This window comes from Lynx rufus, unplaced genomic scaffold, assembly GCF_022079265.1.
Source record: "Lynx rufus isolate CCGP_SWC_20201006 ecotype Redwood Valley unplaced genomic scaffold, mLynRuf1.p SCAF_27, whole genome shotgun sequence".
Classification (NCBI taxonomy): domain Eukaryota; kingdom Metazoa; phylum Chordata; class Mammalia; order Carnivora; family Felidae; genus Lynx; species Lynx rufus.
Genome location: NW_025814842.1, coordinates 8,015,990 through 8,033,924, shown reverse-complemented (window position 1 = coordinate 8,033,924; position 17,935 = coordinate 8,015,990). Strand labels below are relative to the sequence as shown.

Here is a 17,935-nt window from a genome sequence, read left to right as displayed (position 1 = left end):
TCAGCGGCCCACCAAGCGGCCAGGAGCTGCCGACACGAACTGTTAGCTGGCTCCCCTCCCACCAGCAAAGCTAGCACAAGGGCCACCGTAACCATGTTTAGACATAAAACCCAAGCTCCTCAGGGTGGCAGGAAGGAGGCTTTGCACTCAGGCTCCAAAGGCCTGGGCCGTCCAGCCCTTCTGAACGCACCTGCACTCACCATATAAAACCACAGTCCCGCCTCCCAGCCTTCACACGGCTCTTTGTCCTCCCAAAATGCCCTCCCCTGTCATTGCCAAGAAGACTCCTATTCATCCTACAAGACCCACTTCAGGGCACCTGGGTGGCTCAGTGAGTTAAGCACCTGACTCAGGTGGTTTCAGCTCAGGTCATGGTCTCATGGTTCATGAGTTCAAGCCCCACGTCAGGCTCTGTGCAGCCAGTGGGGAGCCTGCTTGGGATTCTCCCTCTCCCTCTCCCTCTCTCTCTCTCTCTCTGCCCCTACCACGTCTCTCTCTCTCTCTCTCTCTCTCAAAATAAGCTTTATGAAGTAAACACCATAATCATCCCCATTTTACAGAGGACAAAACTGAGGCGCAAAGATGCCCACACTTACACACGCCCAAACTCCCCTAGACAAGTGATCGCTCCTACGCCCCTTGCCTGCCCGTCACACTCCGCACACACCCACGAGGTAGCAAATACCACCCTCGCTCTGGGGTCTGAGCGCCACCAGTTTCTGAGCTCATCAAGGGCAGAGGCCCGGCCGATCACCGATCACCCCGCAGCCTCCAGCACCAAGCACGCAAAACAGTAACTTCCTGAAGGTAAAGCACCGGGGTCCTTGTGATCCAGTCACAGATTCAAGGCCTCCCAGATGTGATGGTTCACTCCCCAGAGTGCCAGCACCCCCCCACCCCGGCAGTGTGCCCTTGCCCCCACATTTCAGTCCCCAGCTCCAGCCCACCTACAGGGCTCAGTGATGGTCAGGTGGTTGAATGCCCGGTTAGGTAAGTTCACACTCCCAAGGAGGTGGGGGTGGGTGGGCAGGGCCGGCTTGTGCATCCAGGTCCCAGGTGGACTGGCCAGGGCCCCGCTAGGGAGGAAACAGGGAGGAGAAATGATTCCATCCACAGGGAAGGAAAGCGGGAAGTGAGTTCTCAGGGTGAAAACCACAATCACAGATCCAAGAGGCACAGAGAGCTGCCCACAGAGCGGGGAGGTCGGTCCGGGAAAGCTTCCCGAAGGGAAGGCCTTTGTGGCTGCCCCATAATAGAATGGAGTAAGGTCTGGGGGAGGCTTTTGGGTTAAAGAGGGGACACACCAAGCACTTCACCTAGGCTGAAACCAGAAAGGGACTTCAGAGTCAGCGGCGGGAGGGCCAGGCATGGGAATGGGGGGGAGCGGGGAAAGCAAAGAGACTCCCACACTCCCCCAGGGCAGGGGGTCTCCCAGGCAGGTCTTAACACAGAGGGGCTGTGGAATCAATTTTCTGAGTCTTGGCAAGCACTTTTTTTTATGAACTCGATAGAATACAATAAAAAAGAGGGGCGCCTGGGTGGCGCAGTCGGTTAAGCGTCCGACTTCAGCCAGGTCACGATCTCGCGGTCCGTGAGTTTGAGCCCCGCGTCAGGCTCTGGGCTGATGGCTCGGAGCCTGGAGCCTGTTTCCGATTCTGTGTCTCCTTCTCTCTCTGCCCCTCCCCCGTTCATGCTCTGTCTCTCTCTGTCCCAAAAAAATAAATAAAAACCGTTGAAAAAAAAAAATTTAAAAAAAAAAGAATACAATAAAAAAGAGAATACCACATATGGTAACGGTAAGCATTATTCTGTGAAACTTGTTTCAGACGTACGTTTCAGGCGAGTGCGCACACATAAGCGAGGGGACTCGGTCACCACAGGAAGGGTATTTCTTGTTATCAGTCGTGATGAAAGAATCTCAAAAAACACTATTCTCCATGCAGGGCTTCCTAAACCTGGCTGCACGAAAAACCCCGGGGGAGGCCACTGAAATCCAGATCTCCAGGCCCCAGATTGTCCGAGTCCTGGATAGGTCTGGATGGCTGATCCTTTTACCTCCTCAGTTCATCATGATCGGCCAGTCACTGCCCTGTGGTTTAGGGGACGCGACACCTGAAACATGGGAGCAAGACCGTCTAAACAACTTTGGAGCACAGGCAAGAGGAAAATGCGGGGCCCCTCACTCCAAAAGATGGGGAACACATGCCAGGAAAGGTACGACATTACAAAGCTTTTTCTCTTTCTTCTCGGGCCTCTCTCACAGGTGGGTGACGTCCCCCTCGGCGCCTACAGTCTAACGGGGGATGAAGAGGTCCAGCAGGGAAGATACCAGAAGGGAACGCGTGGACACAGACAGCTTAACTCTGTCATTGTGATGGAGCCTTCTGGAATGGGGACATGCGGGGAAAGCCCATCTAATTCTGAAGAACTGGGGACGTACCTGTGGAAACTCGCTCTGTATCTTGCCAGAGGTAACGTTTACACGGACCTGTCTTAAACCTAAACAACAGGAGCCCCACCCTGGGCACTGTGCTTTCCGGGGCCTGCATCTGGCCTGCCTCCGGCCACACCCCTCCCCACAGGGCAAGGAGGCTGTGAGCCCAAAGGGACATCGTCCCCAAAACCACAGGCACCCTCGCAGACCAAGTGCAGGTACCTGGGGCCTGGGATTCCCTCCCCCACAGCTAGACACACTCGGGCATGAAGTGTGGCCAAGTGGCGGTTGGTAGGGCAGGGTGAGAGGTCCTGGGCTAGACTCAAGTGCCCACAGTGGGTGCGTGAAGCCGCACCAGGGGCAAGGTGTCGGGCGGAACAAGGAGAGAAGTGAAAGGTGGATCTCCCCGAACCGCTGAATTCCAGCATAAAACTCAAGGAGGCTAAGAGTTCTAAATATGAGCCTCACCCCCATCCCCAGGTCATTGGGAGGGTAGGTCTGTCAAGGTCGATAACACAACAGATTTTATTTAACAGTTTGTAAGCTTGATTTACGACTTATAAATACTTAGACATACGGTGTGAGGGCTTTCATCAGCGCCCCGCAAACGCGAGGGGTGGGCCAGGCTTGCGGGTGGCGTAGGCCAGGGAAGTCCCCTCACATCCCCACAGGGCCACTTTGTCCCGGAATCACTAAATTGGCTCTTCAAAATGTACCCCAAAGGGGGCGCTTGGGTGGCTCCATCAGTTAAACGTCTGACTTCAGCTCAGGTCATGATCACGCGGTTCGTGGGTTCGAGCCCCATGTTGGGCTCTGTGCTGACGGCTTGGAACCTGGAGCCCACTTCGGATTCTGCGTCTCCATCTCTCTCTGTCCCTCCCCTGCTCATGCTCGCGCTCTCTCCATCTCTCTCTGTCCCTCCCCTGCTCGTGCTCTCTCTCTCAAAAATAAATAAACATTGAAAAAATTAAAACAGGGGCGCCTGGGTGGCTCAGTCGGTTGAGCGTCTGACTTCAACTCAGGTCATGATCTCGCAGTCTGTGGGTTCAAGCCCCGAGTCGGGCTCTGTGCTGACAGTTCAGAGCCTGGAGTCCGCTTCGGATTCTGTGTCTCCCTCTCTCTCTGCCCCTCCCCCGCTCATGCTTTGTCTCTCTCTCTCTCTCTCTCTGCCAAAAAAATAAACATTAAAAAAAATTAAAACAAACATACAAAATGTATCCCAAGGAAAAAACTGTTCATTAGGAGGCAAAATGGTATAATTCCTTTGGCAGGAAGTTTGACGCTATCAGAAGTATGCACACACTCACCCTTTAACCCAGAAAACCCACTTGTAAAAACACATCCTAAAGATGCATTTGCAGGCGTCCAGGGGGGCTCAGTCGGTTAAGCATCCGGCTCTTGATTTCGGCTCAGGTCATGATCTCACGGTTCGTGAGCTCGAGCCCCGCATGGGGCTCTATGCTGACAGTGTGGAGCCTGCTTGGGATTCTCTCTTTCCTCTCTCTCTCTGCTAACCCACTTGCTCTCTCTCTCTCTCTCTCAAAATAAATCAGCTTTTTAAAAAAGATCCATTTGCAAAAATACAAAATGAATGACGCACAACGACACGTAACAGGGCGTTACATGCGACACAAAGGATCAGAACAACACAATGTCTACCAGTAAAGGGCAAAGTGAATAAGCGAAGTGATCCACACAACGCAGAACTATGGAGCTGGAAACATGAATGCAGGAGGGCAGCCTGGGTGGCTCAGTCGGTTGAGTGTCTGACCTTGGCTCAGGTCAGGATCTCGCAGTTCACGAGTTCGGGCCCCATATCGGGCTCTGTGCTGACAGCTCCGAGCCTGGAGGCTGCTTCGGATTCTGTGTCTCTGTCTCTCTCTGCCCCTCCCCTGTTCACGCTGTCTCTGTCTCAAGAATAAATAAACATTAGAAACGAATTTACAAAAAAAAAAAATTTCAAAATATGACTATCTACATATAGTAGAGAAGAGGGAAATCACACAAGTATTCCAGTAATTAAATGAAAAAGCCACGTCAGCATTAAAATAGGATACATCTGGGGGGCGCCTGGGTGGCTCAGTCAGTTGAGCGTCTGACTTCAGCTCAGGTCCTGATCTCACAGTTTGTGAGTTCGAGCCCCACGTCAGCCTCTCCACTCTCAGCGCAGAGCCTGCTTTAGATCCTCTGTCCCCCTCTCTCTCTCTGCACCTCCCCCACTGGGGTGCACACACAATCTCTCTCTCAAAAATAATGCAGCCCTTAACGAGCAGTGATGAAGACAACGGTTATCAAAACCTGCTAACATCACAAGAGAAAAAGAAACTACCAGATGGCGTGTGATTCTTAATACAACTGTTGACGGAAGAATACTACACAACCAAAGAGGTAATTTTGCCCAAACAATAATAATAAGGAAGAGAAGGAGACAGAACCAAAGTCTACTCAAGCCTCTGTTTAATTTCCAATATTCTGGAAATACCGAGGACAGAGGAACGTGGTAACAGGCACCATGAGGATATAATCAAGAAAATCCCGAACAAGGCGAGGCGCCTGGGTGGCTCAGTCTGTTGAGCATTCGACTCTGGATTCTGGCTCAGGTTATGATCCCAGGGACATAGGACCGAGCTCCACACTGGGCTCCGCGCTGGGTGTTGGGAGCCTTCTTGAGATTTTCTCCCTCTCTCTCTCTCTCTCTCTCTGTCCCTCCCCCATACACGTGCCCTTGCTCACATGTGTGTGCACGAGCATGTGCTCTCTCACTCTCTCTCTCAACAAAATCCTGAACAACGAAACCTCGACCAGGCCCGGTTTCTTCAAGAAATAAATTGCAGAGAGAAGAGAAGAAGAAACCTGCAGACGGTGGTTATTTTGGTGAATGTCAAACACCCAGATTTCCAGGGGAAAAAAAAGTCATGCCCTCCTGTATTAGCCTGGGGCACCATCGCAAAATACATCCTAGACTGAGTGGCTTAAATGTTTCTTTCTCACAGATATGGAGGCTGGCAAGTCCAGGACGAAAGTGCCGGCAGATTCGGTTCCTGGGGAGAGCCTCTTCCAGGCTGGCAGGAAGGCTGCCCGTTCACCGTGTCTTCACGTGGCAGAGAGAAAGAGAGAGAGTGTGTGTGTGCGCGCGCGCTCTGCTCTCTCTCTTCCTTTTCTTTCTTTTTTAAAAAAATGTTTTAATGTTTATTTATTTCAGAGAGACAGAGAGACAGAGCGTGAGCAGTGGAGGGTCAGAGAGAGAGGGAGACACGGAATCCGAAGCAGGCTCCAGGCTCTGAGCTGTCAGCACAGAGCCCGACGCGGGGCTCAAACCCATGAACCGCGAGATCATGACCAGAGCCCAAGTCAGACGCTCAACCGACTGAACCACCCAGGCGCCACTCCTTTCCCTTTCTTATAAGGACAGGAGTGCCATCATGGGGACCCCAACCTCATGACTTCATCTAAACCTAATTGCTTCCAGAAGGCCTACCTTCAAATGCCATCATATTGAGGACAGGGCTTCACCATAGGAATTTTGAGGGGACGAAAATACTCAGTTCGTAACACCCCCTGATTGATATGACATGATATGATATGATATGATATGATATGATATGATATGATATACTGGACCAACTATGAAGCACTCTTGCCTCCCCCCCAAAAAGAGATCCTAAATATAATCAAACCTTTACATCTAATCTCCAATATAGAACAAACACAGGCAGTAGAAGATCAAATCAATGACACCACTTGGAAGCAATCGGCCAAATCTGGAACATGGGCACCTACAGGACAACCGGCCTTCTGACAAGTCAATGGCTTGAGGGGGAAAAGCATTCTTGTCAAGGAGAGAGGACTTTCCTACAGTGAGAGACTAAAAAGGCATAAGAACCACAGCAGACCACGAGTAGATCCGGATCTGAACAAACTAACAATAAAGAAACACTTTCTGGACAATTGGAGAAAATCTGAATGTGGATTGGATTTGGGATCCAATAAGAAGAAGGAACAGTAATATGAATAAGGAATGACTGTAAGTCTGTTAAACGTTGGCATGGTAGTGTATACGGAATATTACAAGTAAAATGGACGTGAGCCTGGGATTTGCTTTCAAATGCCCCAAGGGCATTTGATCTCAGGGTGGTGAGTTCAAGTCACACATTGGGCATGGAGCCTACTTAAAAAAAAAAAAAAAAAAAAAAACTGTAAAATGCTTCACACACCCAAACAGAATGCGTGTGTGCGTGTGTGTGTGTGTGTGTGTGTGTGTGTGTGTGTTGGGCGGGAAGAAGGGAACCGGATAAGTGTGGCAAAATGCAACAGTTAACAAACCCCAGTGAGGGTACACGGGGACTTATTTTGCTGTCTACTTGTGTACAGGTTTGACAGCTTCCACAGAAAAAAATTTTAGATATCATATTTTTATTTTCATGTATTGTTTTCTCTTTTTTGAGAGAGAGAGAGAGAGAAAGAGTAGGGGAGGGGGCAGAGGGAGAGAGAGAGAATCCCAAGCAGGCTCCATGCTGTCAACGCAAAGGCTTGATCCTAAATGCAGGGCTTGATCCCACAACCCTAGGATCACGGCCTGAGCCAAAATCAAGAGTCGGGCGCTCAACGGACTGAGCCACCCAGGCGCCCCTAAATACCATATTTTTAAATGTCCCTCAATTCAAAATGTTCAAGTTCAGAGAGAACAGTGGTTCCAGCTGGGTGTGATTTTGTCCCCTAGGGGACATCTGGCAGGGTCAGGAGACGTTTTTCGGTTGTTCGAGTTGGGGGCAAGGCTATGCTCCTGGTGTTCAGTGGGGAGAGGCCAGGACATCCTGCGACACACAGGACGGCTGCACGACAAGGTTACCCGGTCCACAGTGTCAAGGCTACCAAGGTTGAGAGACCTTGAGACAGACATATGCAGAATATTCTAGGTGCTCATGGGAGGGCACCGCAAGCAAATCAAACAGCAGATGCAAGGAAACAGAAATAACTAATACGATGTCGCTGGCATAGAGGACAAAAGATGGGCTTTAAAAAGTCAGACTTTAGGAGCATCTGGGTGGCACAGTCGGTTAAGTAAGTGTCCCCCTCAGTTCCAGCTCAGGTCACGATCTCACAGTTCGTGGGTTCGAACCCCACATCGGGCTCTCTGCTGACAGTGCAGAGCCTGCTTGCGATTCTCTCTCCCTCTCTCTCTGCCCCTCCCCTGCTTGTTCTCTCTCTCTCAATAAATAAATAAACTTAAAAACATTGATTCGAAGGCAGCCTTTATATGTGACACCGGAGACGGTGGGTTTTATCATAAAGGCCAAGGCTGCCCAATACATCACACCTGCCTCCACTTTCCCGCCCCACAGCCTCAGTGACATCACTCAGTTGTCATGGTCCTCTTCACAGAGCCCAGACTCCACCTCGGAATCCTTCTTAACCCACTGGCCAGGGCAGCTCCTACTAGTCACTAAGAGTTGACCTAAGAACTGAAACCTGTCTGTCAAGCTGAGGCAGGAGATGGTGAGCGACCAAAGGGCTTGACAGAGGAGAGCAAGAGAAAGGTCCATTGGGCAGCAGCACGGAAGAGGAAGACAGATCCTTGTAGAACTAAAACGGGCCCCACCAGGCAGTGACTAAGTTGGTCACGGACGATGCCACACAGCCTCGCCATCACAGGGCTGGCCACACACAGCCAGTTCCTGGGCAGAGAAACAGGAAGCCCCGATGCCAGACCCCGTCACCACTACCGAGGCGCAATAATGTCGCTAACGCGGATGGACAGCCCTCCTGACCCTCCAGAAGAAGGCTGGAGGATCCTCCGGGCGGGGAGGGGCGCGCCTTTCTAGGCAGCTGGGAGGGAGGGTCAAGGGGACAGGAAGTTGGAGGTCGGAAGGCCACAAAGATGGGACAAGTGGTCAGGCTAAGAGAAGACGGAGTGAGCAAAGGAGGGCTCAGCCGCGTGAGTGAGGGGTGGGGTGGAAGAACCTGAGTCCAGAATTTATGATACCGAGACACCGAGGTGTGAGGTTCCTGCGAGGAACTCGGAGGCCGGCAAGGCCAAGGATAGCGGCTAAGGTGAAGGGGAGGGGAGGGAGAGGCTTAGAGTAACACGGGGCATTGGTGAGTCACACCTGGACATCCGGGTGCCCAGAATTGTGGCAGAATGGGGGAGAGGAGGGGAGTGGGGCAGCCTCGAGGGGTGTGGGGAGAAGGACGGCCTCACGCAGGTAAAGCCACGAGGATGAAACAGGCCGTCAGCCAGTATCCGCGTCATTAAAGGCGTGACCAGGAGGGGTGCCTGGGTGGCTCCGTCGGTCAAGTGTCCGACTTCGGCTCAGGTCATGATCTTGCGGTTTGTGGGTTCGAGCCCCGCGTCAGGCTCTGTGCCGACAGCTCGGAGCCTGGAGCCTGCTTCGGATTCTGTCTCTCTCTCTCTCTCTCTCTCTCTCTCTCTCAAAAATAAAGATTTAAAAAAAATTTTTTTTTATAAAAGGTGTGACCTGGAGCGACAGCACCCCGAACGCTGGATGACCCACAGGAGCAGCCGCTCAGCGGGGCTGGAGGGTGAGGGGCGGCCCACGGCACAGGGGCCAGGGGGCCAGAGGACAAAGGCCTGCACACGTGGCTGAGCAGCTCCGACTCTCTTCCTGACCGAGGTGGGGACGGCCGAGTGCGGTCAGGTCTGTTCTGCAAACCCAGCCTCTGAGCACCCTTCCTGCTCTTGGCGCCTCGCACACGCGGCCTCCCGGCGAGCCTCACGCCCTGAGTCCTGTCTCCATGCCGTCCTCATCATGCAGACCGGGACACGGGCTAGGGCAGGTTCAGTAACACGCACAAGTCCGTATCGTGAATTAGGGGCAGAGCCCCTAGGGGACGGGTCGTGGCCCCTGGACCTGGACCCGCCCTGGGCCTTGCACTTGACAGGACCCCGCTCTGGCCTCCTCTGGCCGTGGCCCTCCCGCCGGACGACAAGGCTGTGGGACCAAGAGGGTGTGCCCATCCGGGCCATCCTCCGGGACAGACCCCGCAGCCTGTATGCCCACTTCTAGACCACGGGTGTGGAGTGAACTTGTAGGACACGCAGCTCGAAGGGCCCATAAGGCCCCTCACTCCATTTCCGGAACAGAATTCTATGGCATCTATGAATTCCTCATTGACCTGGCTTTCCAGGTCATTGAGAAGGTACACTCACCGAGGGTGGCGGACAGAACCCACTTACGGAGCATCCGTTAGCCTGAGTCATAGCATGTAGACATGTGGCCTTACGGCGCCTGGGCTCCATTTGCTCTCATGCCTCGGGCCCTACACAGGGGGAAGTGGTTTCTGGAATGCGCGTTCTTCTTCAGGGGAGAAGCCAAAAACAACTTTGTCTTTTGTCCCCTGCCCCACGAACCCACTCTCTGGACGCATTCATTCCTTCCTCTGCTGAAATCTGGGCACATCCCACATCTCCTCTGGTTTCTCCTACTCAGAAGAACACATCCACACCAAGAATCAATATTAAAGCTTTTTATCTTTAACCAAATTCAAACGTCTCCCTCCACTAGATGCACAACACAGATAGGCCGTGGGGCCCTTCTCTGGTCTCATCCTTGTGCCCTGATCACTCGCAGCTGCTCTGGCCCCTTTAGGGTCGGATATAGAAGGGAGGAGGAGACAAGGGACAAGACCCCCCAGTAAACATCTGTGGCAGAGGAGGGAGGGAGGGAAGGAGGGAAAGAGAAAGGGGAGTGAGCGAAACTTGTATGCTTTAAAGAGTTTCACAAATGTATTCTACTTATGAGGGTAGAATCAAAAACGGGGGGGGCATTGGGGGCTCAGTTCTTTTATTTTTAAGTTTTATTAAGTTTTTTTTTAAGTTTATTTATTTATTTTGAGAGGGAGAGAGAGAAAGAGAGAGAGAGCATGAGCCAGGAAGAGACAAAGAGAAAGAATCCCAAGCAGGCTCTGTACTGAGAGCGGAGAGCCCGATGCGGGGCTCGAACTCATGAGGTGTGAGATCAGGACCCAAGCCGGTCAGACCCTTGACACCCTGAGCCATCCAGGCGCCCGGGGGGCTCAGTTCTTAGTGCGGCCCTGCACGTCCACGGGTGCCGCAGTTCCCTTCAGCTTTCATTTGGCAACTGAACGGCTCTCTGGCCAGCAAAAACCATTGGTGGCCCATATGCAGGGTTGCTAGATTCTTCTGGAAACAGCCCTCTGAGGAAGTGGGGTCCTCTTCGTTTTTGCCAAAGTTGCTTCCACAGAGGGGTCCACCCTGGGCTTCTGACAGAGGCGACCGGAGCAGAGCACCCCGGTTTGGGCAAGATGCCCCCAGCACATGTCAGACCCAGACAGGCCCAGGCCCAGAAGGGTAGGCGCAGCAATCTGCTGCGCACGCACGCCCAACAAGGAAAACACAGACCACATCCAAAACTCGGATGCCAACAGGAGCAATACCATGAACTGAAGGGAGACTATTTGTCAGAAACAGCTCTGTCACTTGGCCCGTAGGCTGAGACCAAGCCACTGTCAACACACATACGGAGGCAAAGCGGAGGCCAAGGCTGCGAAGGGCGCCGTGCCAAACGTCGTCTCCAAGCCCTCTGCTTCTGGGGCTCTTGAATTTCAAGGACGCAGGCCACCTGTGACTGATCGCTCACGAGACCCAGGAACGTACGACACCATCCAGCTCAAGCACACCATGCCCACGCGGGACTTTGCATAGCGGAGCTCAGTGGCGCTCTGGACACCAATCTCCAGCATCTGGAACCTGCCCCGAGCCTCCTTAACACCTCCTAGTATCCTATTTAGGAATCCATTTTCCACAGCTTCATCCAGATCCTTCCTGAACCTAATTATACCTTCTCCCGGCTCCCATCCTGGTAGAAAGAGTTCTGGAAGATTACCACAATTGTTTGGGCCTCTTTTTATTTACGCTAAAACAGTCCCTTCCAAGTTTCTGTGGCGGTCCCCAAGTCGCACCCCACCAAACGCCAGAGCATCCGTCCCCATCCACTCACTTCCTTCAGGGACCTCACCTCTGGCTCTTCTCAGCATGCATGTTTCACCGTGCGGAAGCTTTCCTTTTTCTTTTTCTTTTCCTTCCCACACTTTTTAATTGCAAAAATAACACAGGAATGTATGCTCCTTGTAAGAGATGCAAACAGGACACTGGGACACCAAGGGAGAAAATGGAAGCCCACCCACCTTCCACCCCTGCCCTCCGACCTCTGGACTCTCCCGATAGGTAACTGTAGGAAATGTTTGCCTATGGATTTTTTTCTGGGCATACATCCCCATAAACCAGAATGTTTTTTCATAAATGAGATCATGTTATACAGATCACTCTACAACTTGAAAAGCTTGTTTTTTTCAGACTATCCTCATATGCGGGGGATGAGTGCAGAGCCCACACTACTGTGGGTGTCTGGAGAATAATACTAATAGAAGCCATGGGTAAGTATTTCCAAACAAAATGAGGGAAATAAAATTGTATGCAAAGTTTTCCAGAAGCACTTTGTGTGTGTGTGTGTGTGTGTGTGTGTGTGTGTGTGTGCTTTCCTGAGTCTCGCCTTACCCAGCCATTAAGCATACAGCCTGCCGGCCACAAAACATCCCTGCTTCCCCGGTGCTATATAAGACATTCATTTCCAGGATTCACCTTGATAGTTCTCCAGGGTTTGGTAAATAAATATCACACAGGAGAAGTCGCTGGGACCTGTCTCTTGCCTTCCTCCATAACAATAAGCAGAGTGGTGCGGTAGAAAGGACAGGATTGGGAGAAAGCAGACAGAAGGTCAGTCCTGAGTTGCCACTAACTTGGGGACCTTCCCCTGGGGCTCCATTTCCTCACCCGAAGGAAAGATAACGCTGTAATAGGTACCCCTGGAGGGGGGTTAGGATCCAAAGACACGGAAGGTACGAATGCACGTTGTGTGCTCTAGAGAGCCATCACAACTCTGTGAGTTGTAATTATTAAATGAGGAAATGCTGAATTCGACTGAGCTGCGCAAACGGGCATTTGGCAACTTTTACTTGCGTGCTCACGCGTTTTCTGGGGGAATTCAACCTCGCGGTGAGCAGACGCTGCCCTAACCGTCTCGGGGGTGGCCACGGCGCCACCTGCCGGCAGAGGAGGAAGCCACCGGTGCGTCCCGGCGCCTCGGGTTCGGTGACCTGGCTCCTTCTCCGGCCCCGCAGCGGATCCGTCCAATCGGAGCCCGGTTCCACGTCCCCAGGTGACTGGGGGGTGCGCAGCAGAGACTCCTTCGCGGTCCCGGCCCCCAGGACGGGACGGAATCGTCCCCCCCCCCGTCGCCTCCCCCCCGGTATCCCTGGGCAGCAAGCAAGAGAGGCAGGCGGGAGACCGGACGCTCGGCCTTGGCAACCCGGGAACCTGCTCCCCAACACAAAGCCGCGGCCGCGCAGGTGAGCGCGGCGGAGCCACGTGATCCGGTAAACATCCAGGGACTGAGCCACGCAGCCCCAGCGGGCCACGGTCGCTCCCTCCGCGCGCCTCCCCACCCCACCCCCCACCCCCGCAGGTTTCGGCCACCTCCACTCGGAGCCGGGAGCCGAAGGGGCGAAGGTTGGGGGAGCAAAGAAAGGAAGAGAGAAGGTGGGCGCGGCCAGAGACCACCGCAGTCCCGACCCCGCGCCCCCCCCCCCCGCCCCGGCCCAGGCCGCCCAAGCCCCCAGTCCCCGACCGCCCCGCGTCCCCAGCCCCACCGCCCAGCGCTCCATCCCCACCCCCCCACCGCCCGGCGCCCTCCGCCCGCCAGCCTCTCGTCTCCAGCCCCGAGCCCTCGACCGCCCCGCGTCCCCAGCGCTCGCCCCCCAGGCCCCGCCGTCGCCGCGCTACTCACCGGCGGCTCCCGTAGCCGCTGCCGGGGGAGCCGGCGCCCGGCTCGGGGTAGCCGTGCTGCTGCAGGGCTGCGGCCGGGAAGGGGTACAGGAAGCCGGTGGCCAGCGCCGACCCGCAGAGGCAGCAGCACGCCCAGGGCAGGAGGAGAGCCAGCTTCATCTTGCGCGGCCGCCCGCGGGGACCCGGAGCCCGGGCGGCAGGACAGGCGGGAGCGCACCCGCGGCCGGACCGAACCCGCGGCCCCCGCCGGGAGCAGAGCGAGCGAGCCGGCGAGCGAGCGGAGCCCGGGTGCGAGTTGGAAGTTTCTGGGGGGCGCCCACGCCTCTCCAGGGCCGCCTTTTCAAATTCGGCGAGGTGGGCTCAGCGCCGTCAAAGGGGGCGTGGGGCTTTTTCATTAACCCTCGGCGGTCCGGGGCCGAGGAGGCGGCAGTGGCTGCAGAGCTGGGGGTCCGGGGGGTGGGGGGGAGCCGCGTGCCCGGAAAGCCAGACGTCGCGCCTGCGTCCTCGCGCACGCACTCTAGAACCTTCCCAACCGAGCCCTCTTCGGGTCCGCAAACGCTCCTGGGATCCCCGCTGCATGCCTGGCAATTTCACCTGGGCGATTTTAATGCCCACAACGTTGCCCTCGGTATTAGATGCCACCATTCCCATTTTTTAGAGGCGGAAACAGAGGCCCAAAAGAGTTAAGCCGGAAAAAGAGCACGCTCTTGGTCTAGGGCCCTTTGGACAAAACTACTTCACACCCAGGCTTCCTTAGAATCTTCTCTTTTTTTCACCTCCACCCTCTACCTTGCCAACTCTCTCTCTCTCCAAGGTGAGCTGTAGCCAGGAATGAGGAAAGCCCTGGACTTGGGGGTGAGAAGTTGTCCTTGGAATCACCGATTCATGAGGCATCAGATCTGGAAAGTAGCTTCAGGGGAGGGGAGATCGGATTACAGTCCCACCTTTTACAGATGGGCATGCCAAGTCCCAGATCCCACACTGAGCCCAGGGGCCGCCTGGCCCCAAGTTGATCTTTTCTGGGCTGCAAGATCTCCAGAGCACTGTACCTCAAGCAGGGGACAGGTGGGACCCAAAACCTAGGCTGCGCCCCCCTCTCCCCAGATTGAGTCTTTCTAATTCTCCCTGAAGCATCCTAGGGGCTGACAGAGGCCCCAAAGCTGCCTCTTGGCCCCCCCTAACTAAGAGCTCCTAGTCTGTAAAATGCCCCGAGGTCTGGAGAGAAGCCATCCAATATGGAAGTGCTTAAGGGGCTGCAGTACGTTTTGTAAGAGAATTCTGGAATTGTTTTTAGGGGAATACAGGAAGATGCCGTTGGGGATGTGAATAGAAAGGCCCACTCCCGCGGCTTCTGTCCTCTTGTTTACATATCCCATATGTACCCTCTTGAGTACCTATCCCCAAACATATCCAACCCGCTTCACCTTCTCCCCAAACTACCCATCTTTCTCCACTCGGCTCTCTCACATCCTGCTGAGGCCTTCTCAGTGGACTTCCCAAGTCCCGAGTCTCTGACCAGGACTCAGGTTGGATACAGTCCATCTCAGAGTGGGCAGTGCATAATGGGAAATGTCACTTGGACCTAGAACTACTTCCTTCAACTTGCCCTCCATCCCTCTCTCAAGACCTAAAAGATCTGGAGAGTTTGGGTTATCAGGGGATTTTCAGGGCCTCCCCAAAAGGAATCTGAACTGTGGTCCCTGGGCAGTTGGCTAACACCCAGTAAGTGGTGAGGTCATTCCCCGCCCCCCAGGAATTTGTAAGCATTCTGTCTTCTTCCTTCCTCTCCTTTACTTGCATAATGAGACCTCAAAGACCAGAGAAATTCCATGTAGCTATAAATTAGCTTTATGCTGCAGGCGTGACATGAAGAGAACAAGATTTTTTTTTTTTAAGGATTTCATTTTTATCTTAAAGTCATTTGTCCAGTGCTACAGGCTGCACCCAGACAAGAGAGGTGCAGAGAGAAAAGAGGGGATAACACTATTCTGTACACCTCAGGATTCGTTCAGGATGGAAAGCTTTAGGAAAAGAATTAATTCATCCCGGCAACTTCAGGACTGAGACAGTTGTCTGAGTTTGGTCCTCCGTTTCATATGTAGGACAGTAAGTTCATTCTGGCCCCACGAACGTGACCAGGAAGCTTCTGTGTGTTCAGCACCATGCTGTGCACAGTGAGGGCTGGTAGAGAAGCAAATAATATGGTTGTCACCCTCACGGTGCCTGCACTACTCTTCAGGGAGGCATTAAAATGGCAAAAGGCAGGGGCACCGGGGTGGCTCAGTCGGTTAAGCGTCCAACTCTAGATTTCGGCTCAGGTCGTGATCTCGTGGTTTGTGAGTTCGAGCCTTGCATAGAGCTCTGCACTGACACTGTGGAGCCTGCTTGGGATTCTCTCTCTCCCTCTCTCTCTGCCCCTCCCCTTCTCTCTCTCTCTCTCTCTCTCTCTCTCTCAAAATAAATAAAGTAGGGGCGCCTGGGTGGCGCAGTCGGTTAAGCGTCCGACTTCAGCCAGGTCACGATCTCGCGCTCCGCGAGTTCGAGCCCCGCATCAGGCTCTGGGCTAATGGCTCAGAGCCTGGAGCCTGCTTCCGATTCTGTGTTTCCCTCTCTCTCTGCCCCTCCCCCGTTCATGCTCTGTCTCTCTCTGTCCCAAAAATAAATAAACGTTGAAAAAAAATTTTTTTAAATAAATAAATAAATAAATAAATAAATAAATAAATAAAGTAAAAAAAAAAAAAATAGCAAAGGGCAGCCAGCAGTTTGGACAAAAGTTCTGCAAACAAGAGGCGGTTGCATTTAGACGGTAAGGGATAAAAAGACAGATGCATAAAATCAGGAAAAGAAATATGATACTGCCCACACCACCCAGACCCAGAAGCCCCAGGTCTGTTCCGGGCTCCCCCACTCACTTGCTGATGACCCGCAGAAAACTCCCCTCTCTGGTCCTTCCCAGTGTCTTCATTTGTAAAGTGAAAAGTGTATTGGTTGTCTCTGAAGATCTTTCCAGGTCCGGCCTTCAGTAATTCACTCTTCTCTTCGTCCTCCACTCCCGTCTCCAAGGCACCTGTGGATATACCCAGCCTTACTTGAGCTGTCACTCTTGTACGTAAGATTTTCAGCTGCCAACCCCCCCAAGATGGGGCCGCGGGAGCCAAGAAGAACGGAGAAGGGTTCAATAGCAATACCCTCTAAACTCCCCCCAGCGAACACCAGTGAGTAGAATCCCACTTCAACAGGTACCAGCCCTGTGACTTTGGACGTGTTACCTAATCTCTCTGAGCACCTTCATCTGTAAAACCAGAGTAATAATCACGACACCTAGGGCATGGGTTTGCTAAAAGAATTCAATGAATTCTTCACCTGCAGTGCTTGAATGGTGCTGGCACCTTATGACAATAAATGTTCATTATGGTAATTTGCAAGGCTTTGGTGAGGGATAAAATTGAAGAGCACCCCCCTTCTCAACCCCCACCCCCAAGTGGGGCTGACAGGAGGCTCATATCCCAGGGTGCAGAGCTTTCTCAGACGAGACTCTGAGAGGCCCCGGGACAAACCCAGTATTCCATGGTCAACAATTTAAAACCACACTTAATTTTATTAAAAAAAAATTTTTTTAATGTTTATTTCACTTTTGAGAAAGAGACAGAGCATGAGCAGGGGAGGGGCAGAGAGAAGGGAGACACAGAATCCGAAGCAGGCTCCAGGCTCCGAGCTGTCGGCACAGAGCCCGACACGGGGCTGGAACTCACAAACCGTGAGATCATGACCTGAGCCGAAGTCGGACCCTTAACCGACTGCGTCACCCAGGTGCCCTGAAACAAAACTTTATTTTAAAACAAATATGAGACTATTATTGTGAAGGATGTACAGTTTGCGTGTTTTCTTTTTAAGATAAAACTTACTTGTGGTGAGTGGCAAATGGGATGTTTGAGGGCCCTGAAATAAAGGGTCAGGCGGTACCTCAGAGAGTCTAGGGGTCTTCAATCACGAGCACTGATTGGCTGGCCTAATCGGTGCTCCACCCACCTGCTTGTGTCTATATTCCACACCGGTGCCTTCGGCATCCCACAAATACCCGTTAGCACTTCGGGAGAGGCAGAAGCCACTGTTCCCAGGAGCCCAAGACATTGAGCCATAAGGGCTTGGAGCTGGGACCCTGACTGCAGGGCTGACTCCTTCCTCCTCTCTTCCTTGGTGACCTTGGGCGATCACAGAACCTCTTCCCTCCCAACCTCAATGTAACGAAAACCGGCCGAATGAGGCTGGGAGGCTTTCCTGAGCTCCTCCACTGTTTGCCACAAGCCTGACATGGACAGGCAGGGGTCCTCGGAATTACTTTTCAGACAAGGAGTGGAGACAAGTGATTTGTCCAGGGCCCTGTGCTCTCTCCTCCTTTTGCAAGTTCAAAAGTGCCTTGAAAACGGGTTGTTTGTACAAAGACGGATCAGATTTCTTGGTGGAAGGAGACAGCCCCCCCCACACACACACATACACACACACACACACACACACACACACACACACACACACACTGGAAGAGTGGGCCCCTCCCCAACTCTGTTAGCAGGCCTTTCTGATAAGAAAGTATCAGTCAGCATCCTCTATCGCAGACAAAAAGCAGATCTTCTGTTCTGCTGAAGTCAGCAGAGAGAGCCACTGAACAGAGAAGTAATACT

The 17,935-nt window shown here is 53.2% G+C and overlaps 1 protein-coding gene across 2 annotated transcripts in view; it reads right to left on the bottom strand.

The window, feature by feature from the left end:
• The window catches only part of COL26A1 (collagen type XXVI alpha 1 chain), a 165,306-nt gene extending 151,891 nt beyond the window's left edge, over positions 1 to 13,415 (bottom strand). For both annotated transcript variants that reach the window (XM_047089063.1, XM_047089064.1), the window contains exon 1: positions 13,258 to 13,415. In XM_047089063.1, coding sequence (XP_046945019.1) covers positions 13,258 to 13,415 — 158 coding nt within the window. The remainder of the gene's footprint in view (positions 1 to 13,257) is intronic.
• Between the last annotated feature and the right edge of the window lie 4,520 nt (positions 13,416 to 17,935).